At 44.9% G+C, this 16,626-nt stretch overlaps 1 protein-coding gene across 4 annotated transcripts in view; it reads right to left on the bottom strand.

Annotated features, from left to right (window-relative positions):
* Nucleotides 1-14,462, bottom strand: part of xpo4 (exportin 4) — a 173,956-nt gene extending 159,494 nt beyond the window's left edge. For all 4 annotated transcript variants that reach the window (XM_068033652.1, XM_068033655.1, XM_068033653.1 and 1 more), the window contains exon 1: nucleotides 14,386-14,462. In XM_068033652.1, the coding sequence (XP_067889753.1) occupies nucleotides 14,386-14,451 (66 nt within the window). In that variant the 5' untranslated portion in view covers nucleotides 14,452-14,462. The remainder of the gene's footprint in view (nucleotides 1-14,385) is intronic.
* Between the last annotated feature and the right edge of the window lie 2,164 nt (nucleotides 14,463-16,626).

The following is a 16,626-nucleotide window of genomic DNA, read 5'->3' as shown; positions in this document are numbered from 1 at the left end:
ACAAACAGGATGGATAAAGGGGGACCAGTAGATGTAGTCTACTAAGTATCACCTCATTCCATGACAATATGAAAGGCACAATTCAGCATAGCGGTGCCTCATCAGACCCCTTTCCTATCTTGAGTGGCGTGAAACAGGGCTGTGTTCTCGCACCTACACTGTTTGGGATTTTCTTCTCCCTGCTGCTCTCACACACGTTCAAGTCTTCAGAAGAAGGAATTTTCCTCCACACAAGATCAGGTGGCAGGTTGTTCAACCTTGCCCGCCTAAGAGCGAAGACCAAAGTACAGAAAGTCCTCATCGGGGAACTCCTCTTTGCTGACGATGCTGCATTAACATCTCACACTGAAGAGTGTCTGCAGAGTCTCATCGACAGGTTTGCAGCTGCCTGCAACGAATTTGGCCTAACCATCAGCCTCAAGAAAACGAACATCATGGGACAGGACGTCAGAAATGCTCCATCCATCAATATCGGTGACCACGCTCTGGAAGTGGTTCAAGAGTTCACTTACCTAGGCTCAACATATGGATGAAAATGGAATAGTGTAGGTCAGATGGTTTCACAGGTCGGTGCAACATCGAGGGCCGAAGGGCCTGTACTGCACTGTAATGTTCGAATTCTAATTCTAACCATCACCAGTAACCTGTCTCTAGATGCAGAAATCAACAAGCGCATGGGAAAGGCTTCCACTGCTATGTCCAGACTGGCCAAGAGAGTGTGGGAAAATGGCGCACTGACACGGAACACAAAAGTCCGAGCGTATCAAGCCTGTGTCCTCAGTACCTTTCTCTACGGCAGCGAGGCCTGGACAACGTACGTCAGCCAAGAGCAATGTCTCAATTCATTCCATCGTCGCTGCCTCCGGAGAATCCTTGGCATCAGGTGGCAGGACCGCATCTCCAACACAGAAGTCCTCGAGGCGGCCAACATCCCCAGCTTATACACACTACTGAGTCAGCGGCGCTGGAGATGGCTTGGCCATGCGAGCCGCATGGAAGATGGCAGGATCCCCAAGGACACGTTGTACAGCGAGCTCGCCACTGGTATCAGACCACCGGTCGTCCATGTCTCTGCTTTAAAGACGTCTGCAAACGCGACATGAAGTCCCGTGACACTGATCACAAGTCGTGGGAGTCAGTTGCCAGCGATCGCCAGAGCTGGTGGGCAGCCATAAAGGCGGGGCTAAAGTGTGGCGAGTCGAAGAGACTTAGCAGTTGGCAGGAAAAAAGACAGAAGCGTAAGGGGAGAGCCAACTGTGTAACAGCCCCGACAACCAATTTTTTCTGCAGCACCTGTGGAAGAGTCTGTCACTCTAGTATTGGCCTTTATAGCCACTCCAAGCGCTGCTCCACAAACCACTGACCACCTCCAGGTGCTTACCCATTGTCTCCCGAGACAGGGAGGCCAAAGAAGTAGTAGTAAATGAAGTGTACTTGATTTCCAAAAGGCATTCGACAAGGTGCCACATAAAAGGTTACTACACAAGACAAGGGGGACCGGATAGCTCACTTGGCTAGATGGCTAGCATATGGTTCAGAACATCAACAGCGAGGGTTCAATTCCTGTTCCGGTCTCAGGAAGACAACGGGAAACCACCTCATATACCCTCTTCCCTGATGCTCCTCTTCCTGGTGGAGGAAAAAAAAAGCAGAGGACCTGCCCTCAGGCAGACCACCACCACAGCATGACACACAAGAGTTCATGGTGTTGGGGTAATATATTAGCATGGATAGAGGATTGGTAACAGGAAACAGAGTCGGGATAAATGGGGCATTTTCAAGCGAGCAAACTGTAGCTAATGAAGTAGCTGTAGCTAATGAAGGATCAATGCTGGGGCCTCAAACCACTGTAGATCGCAGCGTATAAGTAAACCCAGTGTATAAGACGACCCCGTTTCTCCAAACCTAAAAGTGTTTCTGCATATACTCTGTGTATAAGTTGACCTTTTCAGCCCCGACATGCTATACTTGCATTAGTATTCAGCCTCAATTTTTTCGCCCCACAAATGCATGTTTCACTTACCTTATAATTGGGCTGAAGGAATCAAGCAGGCAATATGGACTGTATTGCAAAGATGCACAGGAGTTTAAGACACGTCCACACAGAGTAGACCCCGCGTGGGTCCTCCAGCAAAACAAATAACTCAAATAACTGTGCTGCAGAGAGGGAATTCGGTGTTGGCAAAAAACTGGTGCAAGAATGGAAGGAGGAGGAATCTGCCCTGAAGATGAGAAGATGAGGCCCAAGACCAAATGTGCCATGAGAACAGGGACCAGTCACCGGCCTGATCTTGAGAAGCATGCACTGGAATGGGTCCTCAAAAATTGTCAGAATGGTGATATTGTCACCAGAAATACAATGTGCGTATACATGCTGAAGTGAGCCTAATCAAACCCAGAGTCCAGTAAAGATTTCAGAGCAACAGCGAGTTGGTGTAGTCACTTTACAGAACAAAAATGTCTAGTGTTGTAGCAGAAAGTCAAGATTGCTCAGAGACTACCAAAAGACTCCAATGCCAAAATTACCAGTTTCCAGCGATTCGTCAGGCAGTGGCAAAAATGTTTTGATGGTCATTAAAGGTATCTTTGTAGAATTAATTTGTTCAGTAAACCACACCACATTAACTGAATATGAATTACCGGTGTTATATTTCGTTTCACATCTCAAAATGTCAACCACCCACACCGGCGGATCACATTTTATACTCGGCATACAAGTCAACCCCTGTTTTTGCAACAATATTTGGAGGCTTCAAAAGTAGACTTATACACCGCAATCCACAGTATTTACATTCTATGTTAATGAATTGGATGAAGGGACTGAGTGTATTGTAGCACAATTTGCAGACGATACAAAAATTGGTAGGAAAACAAGTTGTGGGGAGGACACAAAGTGTCTGCAAAGAGACATATATAGGTTAACTAAATGGGTAAAAATTGGCAGATGAAGTTTAATGTGGGAAAATGTGGGGACATCTACTTTGGTAGAAGGATAGAAAAGCAGAATATTAATTTAAATGGAGAATGTATCACAGCATTCTGCAGACTGAAGGGTCTGGGTGCCCTTGTAGATGAAATCACAAAAAGTTAGCACGCAGGTACAGCAAGTGACTAGGAAGGCAAATGGAATGGTGGCATTTGTTGCATAGGGGATGGAGTATAAAAGTAAGGAAGTCTTGCTACAACGGTACAGGGCACTGGTGAGACCACAGCTAGAGTACGGTGTACAGTTTTGGTCTCTTTACTTAAGGAGGGATATACTTGCACTGGAAGCAGTTCATAGAAGGTTCACTAGTCTGATTCCTGGGATGAAGGGGTTGTCTTGAGAAAAGTTTGAACAGGTTGGGCCTATACTCATTGGAGTTTTGTGAGGTGATATACAAGATTCTGAAGGGGGTTGACAGGGTAGATGTTGAGAGGATGTTTCTACTCGTGGGAGACTCTAAAACTGGGGTGGGGGGGCTACAATTTCAAAATAAAAGGAACACAGGAAATAGGAGGAGTAGGCCATTCAACCAGATCATGGCTGATCTTCAACCCTCAATGCCATTTTTCCGCACAATCCCATATCCCTTAATAAAAGGGTCTCAATTTTAAGACTGAGATGAGGAGGACTTTCTACTCTCAGAAGGCATCAATCTTTGGAATTCTCTTCCCCAGACAGCAGTGGAGTCTGGGTTATTGAATATATTCAAGGCTGATTTTTTTTCCATTCATTCAGGGGATGTGGGCGCCGCTGGCTAGGCTAGCATTTATTGCCCATCCCTACTTGCCCGAGAAGGTAGTGGTGAGCTGCCTTCTTGAACCACCGCAGTCCCTGAGGTGTAGGAACACCTTGAGTGCTGTTAGAAAGGTAGTTCCAGGATTTTGACCCAGCGACAGTGAAGGAATAGCAATATAGTTCCAAGTGAGGATGGTGTGGGGCTTGGAAGGGAACTTGCAGGTGGTGGTGTTCTCATGCTTCTGCTGCCCTTGTCCTTCCAGGTGGTATAAGTCACGGGTTTGGAAGGTGCTGTCGAAGGAAACTTGGTGAGTTGCTAAAATGCGTCTTGTATATGGTACACACTGCTGCTACTGTGCATCGGTGGTAGAGGGAGTGAATGTTGAAGGTGGTGGATGGGTGCCAATCAAGCAAGCTGCTTTGCCCTGGATGGTGTCGACCTTCTTGTGTTGTTGGAGCTGCACCATCCAGGCAAGTGGAAAGTATTCCATCGTACTCCTGAATTGTGCTTTGTAGATGGCGGACAGGCATTGGGGAGACAGGTAGTGTGCTACTTGCCGCAGAATTCCCAGCCTCTGACCTGCTCTTGTAGTCACAGTATTTATATGGCTGCTCCAGTTCAGTTTCTGGTCAATGGTAACCCCCAGGATGTTGACAGTGAGGATTCAGTAATGGTAACGCCATTGAATGTACAGGGGAGATGGTTAGATTCTTTCTTGTTTGAGATAGTCATTGCCTGGTACTTGTGCGGCGTGAATGTTACTTGCCACTTATCAGCCCAAGCCCGGATGTTGTCCAGGTCTTGCTGTATCTGGACAAGGGCTGCTTCAGTATCTGAAGAGTTGTGAATGGTGCTGAATATTGTGCAATCATCAGCGAACATCCCCACTTCTGACCTTATGATGGAGGGAACGTCACTAATGAAGGAGTTGAAGATGGCTGGGCCGAGGACACTACCCTGAGGAACTCCTGCAGTAATGTCCTAGGACTGAGAATATTGATCTCCAACAACCACAACCATCTTCCTTTGTGCTAGGTATGATTCCAACCAGCGGAGCGTTCTCTCCGATTCCCATTAACTTCAGTTTTGCTAGGCTCCTTCATACCATACTCGGTCAAACGTTGCCTTGATGTCAAGGGAAGTCACTCTCATCTCACCTCTGGCGTTCAGCTCTTTTGTGCATGTTTGGACCAGGTGCATGAGGTCAGGAGCTGAAGGGGCCCTGGCAGAATCAAAACTGAGCATCAGTGAGCAGGTTATTGCTGAGCAAGTGCCACGTGATAGCACGGTTGACAATCCCTTCCATCACTTTGCTGATGATCAGTAGACTAATAGGACAGTAATGGCTGGGTTGGATTTGTCCTGCTTTTTGTGGACATGGCATAAATGGGCAACTTTCCACTTTGCCAGATAGATGCCAGTGTTGTAGCTGTACTGCAACAGCTTGGCTGGGGGCACAGCCAGTTCTGGAGCACAAGTCTTCAGTACTATTGCCAGAATGTTGTCAAGGCCCATAACCTTTGCAGTATGCAGTGCCTTTAGCCATTTCTTGATACCACGTGGATTGAATCGGATTGGCTGAAGACTGGCATCCGTGATGCTGGGGGCCTCAGGAGGAGGCTGGGATGGATCATCCACTTGGCACTTCTGGCTAAAGATTGATGCAAATGTTTCAGCCTTGCCTTTTGCACTGATGTGCTGGGCTCCCCCATTGTAGAGGATGAGGATATTTGTGGAGTCTCCTCCTCCAATTAGTTGTTTAATTGTCCACCACCATTCACGACTGGATGTTGCAGGACAGCAGAGCTTAGATCTGATCCGTTGGTTGTGGGATCACTTAGCCCTATCACATGCTGCTTCCGCTGGTTGGCATGCAAGTAGTCCTGTGTTGTAGCTTCACCAGGCTGACACCTCAACTTTAGGTCGGCCTGGTGCTGCTCTTAGCATGCCCTCCTACATGCTTCATTGAACCAGAATTGGTTCCCCCAGCTTGACAGCAATGGTAGAGTGGGGGATATGCCGGGCCATGAGGTTACAGATTCTGCTTGAATACAATTCTGCTGCTGCTATGGCCCACAGCGCTTCATGGATACCCAGTTTTGAGTTGCTAGATCTGTTCGAAATCTATCCCATTTAGCACAGCGGTAATGCCACACAACACAATGGCAGGTACTCTCAGCGTGAAGACGGGACTTTGTCTCTACAAGGACTGTGCCGTGGTCACTCCTTCCAATACTGTCATGGACAGATGCATCTGCGACAGGTAGATTGGGGAGGATGAGTCAAATTTTTCCCTCTTGTTGGTTCTCTCACCACCTGCTGTAGACCCAGTCTTGCAGCTATGTCCTTTAGGACTCAGCCAGCAGGTCCCCCACCCAGGGTAGATTCTGTGCCCTTGCTACCCTCAGTGCTTTTTCCAATTGGCGTTCAATGTGGAGAAGCACTGATTCATCAGCCGAGGGGGGGATGCGGTGGTAGGCAGTAATCAGCAGATGGTTTCCTCGCCCATGTTTGACCTGATGCCATCAGACTTCGTGGGGTCCGGAATCAATGTTGAGGACTCCCTGGGCAACTCCCTCCCTACTGTATACCACTATGCCGCCACCTTGGTGGGTCTGTCCTGCTGGTGGGACAGGACATACCCAGGGATGATGGTGACTGGGACATTGTCTGCAAGGTATGATTCCATGAGTATGACTACATCAGGCTGTTGCTTGACTTGTCCGTGGGACAGCTCTCCCAATTTTGGCACAATCCCCTAGATGCTAATAACGAAGACTTTGCAGGGTTGACAGGGCTGGGTTTGCCATTGTTCTTTCCAGTGCGTAGCTCAATGACAGGTGGTCCGTGCAGTTTCATTCCTTTACTTAGACTTTGTAGCGATTTGACACAACTGAGTGGCTTGCTAGGCCATTTCAGAGGGCATGCAAGACGAGGTACGGACAGCAGATGTTCTTCCCAGAAGGACATTAGTGAACCATATGGGTTTTTACAACAATGGTTTCATGGTTAGCACTAGGCTAGCTTCTTAATTCCAGATTTATTAATTGAATTCAAATTCCACCATCTGCCATGGTGGGATTTGAACCAATGTCCCCAGAACATTAGCCTGGGGCTCTGTTATTCGTCTAGTGACATTACCGCTACATCACCGCCAACCCCTTTTGATCTGCAACTTTTTGATCTACAAGGGAGTCAAGGGTTATGAGGGGCAGAAAGGAAAATAGAGTTAAGACCACAATGAGATCAGCCATTATCTACCAGTCCCTTCGCAGCCTTGGTATCATATCTGACCCAGAGATGTGCTTCCGACCACATTGCCACACCATCCCCAAGACCGCCTATTTCCACCTCCATAGTGTCGCCAGGCTCCTTCTCCTTGCCTCAGCTCATCTGCTGCTGAAACCTTCATCCATGCCCGTGTTACCTCTAGACTTGACTATACCAACACTGTCCTGGCCATCCTCCCATGTTCTACCCCCACCCCCTTGCTTGAGATCACCCAAAACTCTGCTGCCTGTTTCCTAGCTTGCACCAAGCCCTGTTCATCCATCACATGTGCTTGCTTACCTACAGTGGCTCCCAGTGTAGCAATGCCTTGATTTTAATATTCTCACCCTTGTTTTCAATTTCCTCCATAGCCTCACCCATCCTGACCTCTAATCTCCTTCAGTCCCACAACCTTCCAAAATATCTGCATTAATCTAATTCTGGCCTCTTGAGCATCCCTGATTTTAATTGTTCCACCACTGGTTGACGATCCTTCAGCTGACAAGGCCCTTGGTTCTGGAATTCCCTCCCTAAAACTATCTGCCTCTTTCCTCCCTTAAGAGGCTCCTTAAAACCTACCTCCTTCATCTGCCCTAATTTATGTGGCTCAGTATCAAATTTTGTTTTATAATCCTGTGACGTGCCATGGGACTTTTATTACATTGAAGGCACTACATAAATACAAATTGTTGAAGGGACATACCTCACTCAACCATGACCAGAAAGTAACACCAACTTACAATTATATAGCATCCTTTAAAAATATCCCAAGACATTTCAGTCAAGCATTAGGACACTGAGCCAGAAAGAAGAGATCAAAAAGAAACTTTCAGAAAGTTTTTAAAAAGAGGAAGGCGACCAGGTTTCGTTAAAAAATTCCAGACAGCAGCCCCAGGCAGCTGAAGGTTCGGTTAACAGTGCTAAAGGCAAGATAAGAGGTCAGAGAAAACTGTGTTTAGTCAAGGGGGGGGGGCAGCGCCACAGGGGAAGAAAAGCAGTGAGGGGGCATAAGGGCTGGAGATTCCAGATATCCAATGGATCAAGGTTATGGAGAGATTTTAAGATGAGGATTTTAAAATCAAAGCATTGCAGGGCAGGGAGCCACATGCAGTTTTGGATAAGTTGAAGTTTATGGAGAGTCGAGGTTAGGAGACAATGAAGGCATGCATCAAGGTGTTAGCAAATGGACAGAGATAGAAGCAATAGCAAAGAATGTTGCAGATATGAAAATAAGTTGTATTTGTGGAAGAGACAATAAATGGTCTGAAACTAAGCTCCGAGTCAGACAAAATGCCAATGTTCTGAAGAGTCTGGTTGAATCGGAGATAGTGATTGGCAAGGGATCGGGAGTGGAGTTGATAGCAGGGGCCACAGACAATGGCTTCAACCTTCCTGACGTTATGCTTGAGGAAATGACTCATCCAAGAATGGATGCTACACTACCAGAGGTGGTTAAGAGGTCATCAGTATGCACATGGAAACTGGCCCCATGTCCACAGATGACATTACAGAGGGGCAGCATGTAGATGGAGGAAGACAAGCAGGCCATGCACAGATTCAGAGGGACTTTATTGGCTAGGTGTGGATACAAGAGAATGAAACCATGCAAATACAGCCACAATGCTGAATGAGTTACATTGGCAAGAATATCATGATCAAACCAGGTTGAATGCTGTGGAGTGCAAATTGTAAGCAGAGTGTGCAGTTACGAGTTTGGAGAGTGAGGAGTTCGGTTAAGGTGCGGGGTGGGGGGGTGAAAAAGAGGTCTTCCTTTTCATCCTCCAGCATTTGGTTTTTACTTCGGTACAGTGGGAGGAGCTGGTTGGTGAGTAACTGCTGAGCTATTCTACTTATAATAAATAGTCTGTAAAGTTAAGGTATGGCAGGGCAGCTCGGCCAAGTGGAACGTACAGCCTGTGGCACTTGGGAAGTCATGGACGCACCATGTGTCCTAAACAAACACATCAACAAGAAGTGTCATCAGCTGCACAAGCTCGAGCTCCGGGTTTCGGAATCGGTTTTCTGGTTTGGATACTGGTGAGGGCGATGGTTCCTCACAGGAGTGCAGTCACAGCCAAGTCCATGGCACCACAGGTGGCTCAGCTGCACAGGAGGGGAAAAAAAAAAGAGTGGAAGAGCAGTAGCGATGGGGGATTCATTAGTTAGGGGAACAGACAGTGTTTCTGCGGCCGTAACCCTGTATGTTGATTCCCTGGTACCAGGGTCAAGGATGTTATGGAGCAGCTACAGGACATTCTTCCCAGTCCCACGTGCTAGTGAGCATAGGAATAGGAGAACTGAGCGATTGAACAGGTGGCTGGAGAACTGGTGTAGGAGGGACGGCATCAGATTTCTGAGGCATTGGGACCGGTTCTGGGGCAGGTGGAACCTGTACAAGATGGACAGGTTGCATATTAGCAGGACTGGGACTAAATCTCACAGGAAGATTTGCTACTACTGTTGGGGAGGGTTTGAACTAGATTGGCAGGGGGATGGGAACCTGAGAGGGAGCTCAGATTGGAGGGAAGCAAAACTGGTAACAGAAAAGTAGTAATCAAAATTAGAAGACAAACAAAGCAAAGGAAAACATCAATCAGAATGTAGAATAATGTTAAAACAGTTTGGACGTCTAATAAGCTAAAAGCTTAACTTGCATTTTGTCTTCATTTTTGCCTTCTCAAATTTTTTCAGTAACAAAAAGCTTGCATTTATATAGAGCCTTTCATGATCTCAAAACATTCTAAAGTACTTCATTACCACAGACCAAAGCGCCCTTTAACCCTTCTCAATATGATCCCAGGTAACTGTGACTAGGCTGAAGTTGGTATCCATCAGGATCCCTAGGTACCAATAACAACAACTGGGAAAGATGCACCTCGTATTTAACGACCAACATGTTGAAGACCTCCTCTTGAGCCATGCAAGACAATAATACATTTGAAAGATACCACCACAACCTACGGAATAACCAGTCTTCAAAATGGTGAGCGGACCACACTAAATTCCGAAGTGTTTCTTCCAGCAACACAATATCATCGGCTTTAGAGCTTCGCAACATTTTCAGAAAGGCATGGAACAGACATCCTGAGACAGTACTGTACTATGCCATCATTTGTGAAGACATCAAACAGGATGACTGACCGTGTATAACCTTGCCTCACTCTTCTTTTCAGAGAAAGTATCAACAAGAATCTCATCTACCATAGAATCAGTGGTTACAGCACAGAAGGAGACCATTCAATCCATCGTTTCCGTGCTGGCTCTCAGCAACACAGCTAGTCCCACTCCCCTGCTCTTTCCTTTCAGCGTTACAAATGTTTTCCCTTCACGTGCTTATCCAATTCCCTTTTGAAAGCCACGAGTGAATCTGCCTCTACCACACTCTCAAATTGTGCATTCCAGATCCTAACCACTAACTGCGTAAAAAGGTTTTTCCTCATGTCACTGTTGGTCCTTTTGCCAATCACATTAACTCAAGCGTTCTCTGGTTTATGACTCTTCGGCCAATGGGAACAGTTTTTCTCTATCTACTCTGTCTAGATCCATCATGATTTTGAACACCTCTATCAAATCTGCTCTCAATCTTCTCTTCTGAGAACAACCGCAGTTTCTCCAATCTATCCACATAACCAAAGTCCTGCGTCCCTGGAACCATTCTTGTAAATCTTTTCTGCACCCTCTCTGAAGCTTTCACATCCTTCCTAAAGTACAGTGCCCAAAACTGGACACAATACTCCAGATGAAGCCAAACCAGATTTTTATAAAGGTTCATCATAACCTCCTTGCTTTTGTATTCCAGACCTCTTTTTAAAGCCCCAAAATTCCATATTTCAACCTTTCTCAATCTACCCTGTCAATGAATTGTGCACACATACCCACCACCACCCCACCCCAGGTCTCTGTTCTTGCACCCCCTCTAGAATTGTAGCCTTTATTTTACATTGCTTATCATTATTCTTCCTACCAAAATGAAGGACTTAACACTGTCTACATTAAATTTCATCTGCCACATGTCTGCCCTTTCCACCAGCCTATGTCCTCTTGAAGTCCATCACTATCCTCCTCACAGTACTTCCAGGTTCTCTGGCATCTGCAAATTCTGAAATTGGGCCCTACACACCTAAGTCTAGGTCCTTAATATGTATCAATGCTCCTAGTACCCCACTGTATACTTTCCTCCAGTCCGAACATCAGTGCACCACTACTCTGTTTCCTAAAACTCATCCAACTTTGCATCCATGCTGCTACTTTTCCTTTTATTCCAGAGGCTTGCCAGCAAAATTGAAACCCTTTATCAAATGCCTTTGGGAAGTCTACATGCACTACATCAACTGCATTACCTTCATCAATCCTCCCCGTTACCTCACCAAAAAACTCAAAGAAGTCAGTTAAACGCTATTTGCCTTTAACAAATCCATGCTGGCTTTCCTTAATTAATCCACACTTGTCCAAGTGACTGTTAAGAATTTTGTCCTGGATTATCATTTCTAAATTTTCCCATCACCAAAGTTAACCCAACTGTTCTGTAGTTACTGGGTTTCTCCTTACACACTCGAACAAGGGCGTACCATTTGCAAGTCTCAAGTACTCTGGCACCACCCCTGTATCAAAGGAGGATTGGAAGAATACAGCCAGTACCCTTGCTTCCCACAGCATCCACAAATGCATCTCATCTGGTCCTGGTGACTCATCAACTTTAAGTACAGCCAGCCTAATACCTCCTCAATCAATTTTTAGTCCATCCAGTATCTCAACCACCTCCTCTTTCACTACAACTTTGGCAGCATCTTCCTCCATGGTAAAGCTGATGCAAAGTACTCTTAGTATCTCAGCTCTGCCCTCTGCCTCCATGCATAGATCACCTTTTTGGTTCCTAATCTGCCCCAGCCCTCCTCTTACTACCCTTTTACTATTTATATGCCTATAAAAGACAGATACCCCTTTGTTAGACATCTTGGAGCTGGAGTATACAGCCCAGATAAAATCTAAGATTTGACCTTGTATTTCCATTGCTTCCACCTTCTTCAAAAGAACCACTTGAGGCACAAGGTCAAAAGCAATCTTTTGACCAACACTCACGACAGACTTTAGCCAACAGAAAAACTATTCAGGATGATTAATGTGTCAATGGACACACTTGCGAATAAATACAATCCACTGGTCCTACTTCACCTTTCTAAATAATTATGCCTTTGCATCACAACAGATTGCATTATAATTTACCTTTGCAGGAGATCAATTACTCCAAAAGGGCACCCTGCTTTCAACAAACAACACTCCTTCCCTTTACAATTACCTTAATAGGGAGCTTCTTAGTAGCAGGCTTTAGCTTCAGTTTGTTTGCAACTTTAGTAGCGGAGGCAAGGAAATCACTGGCACATCATCTGTGGTCAAATCTTCCCTAGCAGAATTCAGAGACTCAATCCCAGAATTCAAGGTCATCGAAAGTCAGAAGAGAAATGGATTATAGCTATCACTCAACTCATGTTTGAATAACAGGCATTAAAAAGAAATAACTTGCATTTACATAGCACCTTTCACAACCTCTGACTGTCCCAATGCACTTTACGGGAATTGAAGCATAGTCACTGTTGTAATCTAGGGAAACACTACAGTCTAGGTCCAAATGTAACGAAATAAATGACCAGATAATGTGTTTTGGTTAAATGATTAAATGTTGACCAGGACTCCAGAAGAAATCGCCTGTTCTTCTTCAAATAGTGCCATCGGATCTTATACATCCACCTGAAAGGGTTTACCGTCGCATCCAAAAGACAATGGGAAAAGGGCCTGGAGGGTGACCAGCACCGAACAACTATATAACATTAAGGAGTCAATCTCTTTCAGAGGGCATGGGAAGGAAGAAATTGGTGAATGAAAAAATACACTTAAATAAACTTAAAGCAATATGCAAATAAATCTAAATTATATCAAAATATAAGTAAGCATTTAAATTATTATAGTTATAATCTGAAGAGTCCTCGAAGAAGTCCCTGAGGGGGCCAACATCCCCACCATATACACCTTACTGAGCCAGTGGCGCTTGAGATGGCTTGGCCATGTGAGCCACATGGAAGATGGCAGGATCCCCAAGGACACATGGTACAGCGAGCTCGTCAATGGTATTAGACCCACCGGCCATCCATGTCTCCGCTTTAAAGACGTCTGCAAACACGACATGAAGTCCTGTGATGTTGACCACAAGTCGTGGGATTCAGTTGCCAGTGATCGCCAGAGCTGGCGGACAGCCATAAAGAGTGGGGCTAAAGAGTGGCGAGTCGAAGAGACTTTGCTGTTGGCAGGAAAAAAGACAGAAGCGCAAGGAGAGAGCCAACTGTGTAACAGCCCCGCCAACCAGTTTTATCTGCAGCGCCTGTGAAAGAGCCTGTCACTCTAGAATTGGCCTTCATAGCCACTCCAGGCACTGCTTCACATACCACTGACCACCTCCAGGCACTTACCCATTGTCTCTCAAGACAAGGAGGCCAAAGAAGAAGAAGGAATCTAAAGAGTAACAATTTGACATCGTATGCATTTTAAAACAGTCAAGACACCTTTTCCTTTGGATAATACAATACAGTAATACAATTAAAGACCAGACAGGGTATGCCATATTAGTTCCATGAGCATGTGCTCCTTAGTTTCTTGCTCTCCTTTAACAATTCAAACATTAGAGCAATCAATGAGTCATGGTGTTTAGAATCCTAATTCATATGATAGCGTTAACCTTATAATTCAAATGACTTTATACAGCACAAAATAAAGTCCCCATTTCACAACTCCTCAGCCAGTGGACACATTGATTTAGATTGAACCCCTAACCACCTATCCGTGGTGTACCTGGCCGGGGGCGGGGGGGAACGTCTCACCAAGAACCACCAGAGCTTTAACCTGAGATAAAACGCCATTTTAAAGCCCAAGTACAGTATTTCACTAAAAGTTTCGATTTAAGCATCACAATTCCAATTTGCACAAATGATAGAAAATTTATTCCCCCCCCCCCCCATGGGCTACGCTGACTTGCAAGTCAAAAAAAATCTTCAAAACATTTTTCAAAAATACCAACATCACCACTGTTGATGACAGCAAACAACCTGGCATGAATTTCAATAACTCCCTTATTACAATAAATCTTTAAAATGCCTCATGTAATAATTGGGAGCTAGAAGTATGTGTGATTAAAGCAGAGAAATAAAAGTAGAGCTGAGCTACCGACGCTCTCGGGTGGAGAGTTTAATGAAACCCCGGTCTGGGGGGACTGCGCCACGCACAGCGTTTCACTCCCCATCCTGTCAGCTCCATGTAACCTACGGCAAACAATAAAAACAGAACAGGTAGCTGCCGGCACACCATGTGAACAGAGAGAGAAAGGAGAGAGGTGAGCAGGCCTTACCATTAAAACTTTGGCTGCGCTTTCCAGCTGTGCTATCACTTCTGGTGCATTATGAGCCGCCATCATGGTCTCTCTGAGTGACGCGCCATGCGGGGAATTGTGGGATAAAGCGGTGGGGCCCAAGCAGGCCAGAAGCAGAAGCAAGGATGGGTAGAGGGATCGTTCCATCCATCCATTCATACTGGCAAAGTTCAAGAGTAGCTGGAGCAACACGTGCATTTATTCGCCAAATTTCAGTATTTGTCGCTCCATTTTTTTGTTTCCTGTTTTTTTAAGAGCTGGAATGAAATAAGTTTTCTGAGTAGATTCAGTTCTCACTTGGAATTCCAGCTCACCTGGTGGCTGAATGAGTTTACACAGTGCATAAGGATGGTCCTGGCTTCACTACCTAGCATTGCTGACATAGGTGACAATTCGCTTCAGTGCCCCTGTCTTTATGTTTTCCTTATTTATAGCTTTCTAGAGCAGAGAACCAGAACTTGCTGCAAAACAGTGTTTGCCCCTGCCACTTTTAAATTGGAAAATATTCAAACTAATTCGCCTACATTTTTTTTCTTTCTTCTTAGATACTCCCATATTAAGTATAATTTCTCCAAACAAAGAGGGTAGGTAAAAAGCCCTGCCTTCACGCTCTGCCAACAATTCTGTTTATATACTGAGCCGCTAAGCAATTTCTATGAAACACATTAACTCCTTGCTGATGTGGAAAGTATTCAGTGTAAATTGCTTCCCTGTACTTGTCTGGGGTCCAGTCTCAAATAATTCTTAACTTCTTTTAACCCAACATTAGGAAGAACAAAGCAAATTCTGCTTTTTTCCACTGATTCTTCCTCACCCTCCACCTCCAATTTTTTCAAGTTGAACAGGACAGTTCACAAACTTGCTGTTCTTTACATCCCATATTTTCTCCCTTCACAAAGACTGATTATTTACACCTCTGCATTTTCTGCCTCTATCCCCACCTCAACCCCTCTACTGCTGAAACCTTTATACTTGTCTTTGTTACCTTCAGGCTCAACTACTCCAATGTTCTTAACTGGCCTCCACTCTCAAAATCTAATTTGTGCAAAACTGCTGCATGCATCCTGTCCTGCTTGCCTATTACTCCAGTTCTAGCTGGCCTATGTAGGCTTCCCATCTTCCAAGCCCTCATGTTGAAAATATTCATTCTCAATTTTAAATCCTTTTGTAGTCTCACTCCACCCTATCTCAGTAATGGCCTCCAGCACTATACCAACTCTAAACTTATTACTCTTATTCCAGTCTCTTGTGTGTATTCCTCTCCCTTCAGCCTGCCATCTGTGGCAGAGTCTTCAGACACCTGGGTCTTATTCTTTGTAATTCTTCCTCCAAACTCCTTTGTCCTTTAAAACTTTTACAAAACCCATCTCTTTAACCAACATTCCATTCACTCTTATTCTTTCCTGGCATTTGTCATCCATGTGCTTATTAATTAAGTGTTTTGGGTCATAAAATAAAAACAGAAAATGCTGAAAATACTCAACAGATCAGGCAAAATCTGTGGAGAAACAGAGTTAATGTTTCAGATCAATGACCTTTCATCAAAACATAGCACAGTCAGCTATGGGGTGCTTTTCATGTTAAAGCTGGGTGTTGATGTTTAATGGCAATTGAGCCATAATACATTTGTGGAGACAGCAGTCAAAAATATTAAAGATCCTATTGCAATTCTTATGAAGTTGCTACAAAACAGATCCAAAGGTGTTTGGTGATTTGTCACAGGTCTAAGCTTCAGAGGAGCTGCAATGGGAAAGAAGAAATTACTGAACAATTTCTTCTCTGCTGTGGAGAATTACATAGGATATAGAGTACAGAAACAGGCAATTCAGCCCAACCAGTCCATGCTGGCATTTATGCTGCACTCAAGCCTCCTCCCATCATTCCTCATCTAACTTTATCAGCATAATCCTCAATTCCCTTCTCCCTCATATGCTTGTCTAGCTTCCTTTTAAATGCATCTATACTACTCGCCTCTACTTCTGTGGTAGCAAGTTCCACATTCTCATCACTGGGTAAAGATGTTCTTCTGAATTCTCTATTTGATGTCTTGGCGACTATCTTGTATTGATTGGCCTCTAGTTTTGCTTTTCCCCACAAGTGGAAACATTCTCTCTGTGTACTCTATCAAAACCTTCCATAATTTTAAAAAACCTCTTAGGTCATCTCTCAATCTTGTCTTTACACGAGAAAAGAGACTCAACCTGTTCATCCTTTCCTGAT

The sequence above is a fragment of the Heterodontus francisci genome, chromosome 6, assembly GCF_036365525.1.
Source record: "Heterodontus francisci isolate sHetFra1 chromosome 6, sHetFra1.hap1, whole genome shotgun sequence".
NCBI classification, from domain to species: domain Eukaryota; kingdom Metazoa; phylum Chordata; class Chondrichthyes; order Heterodontiformes; family Heterodontidae; genus Heterodontus; species Heterodontus francisci.
Note: the sequence above shows the minus strand (reverse complement) of the source record. Positions and strands in the feature narration are given on the sequence as shown.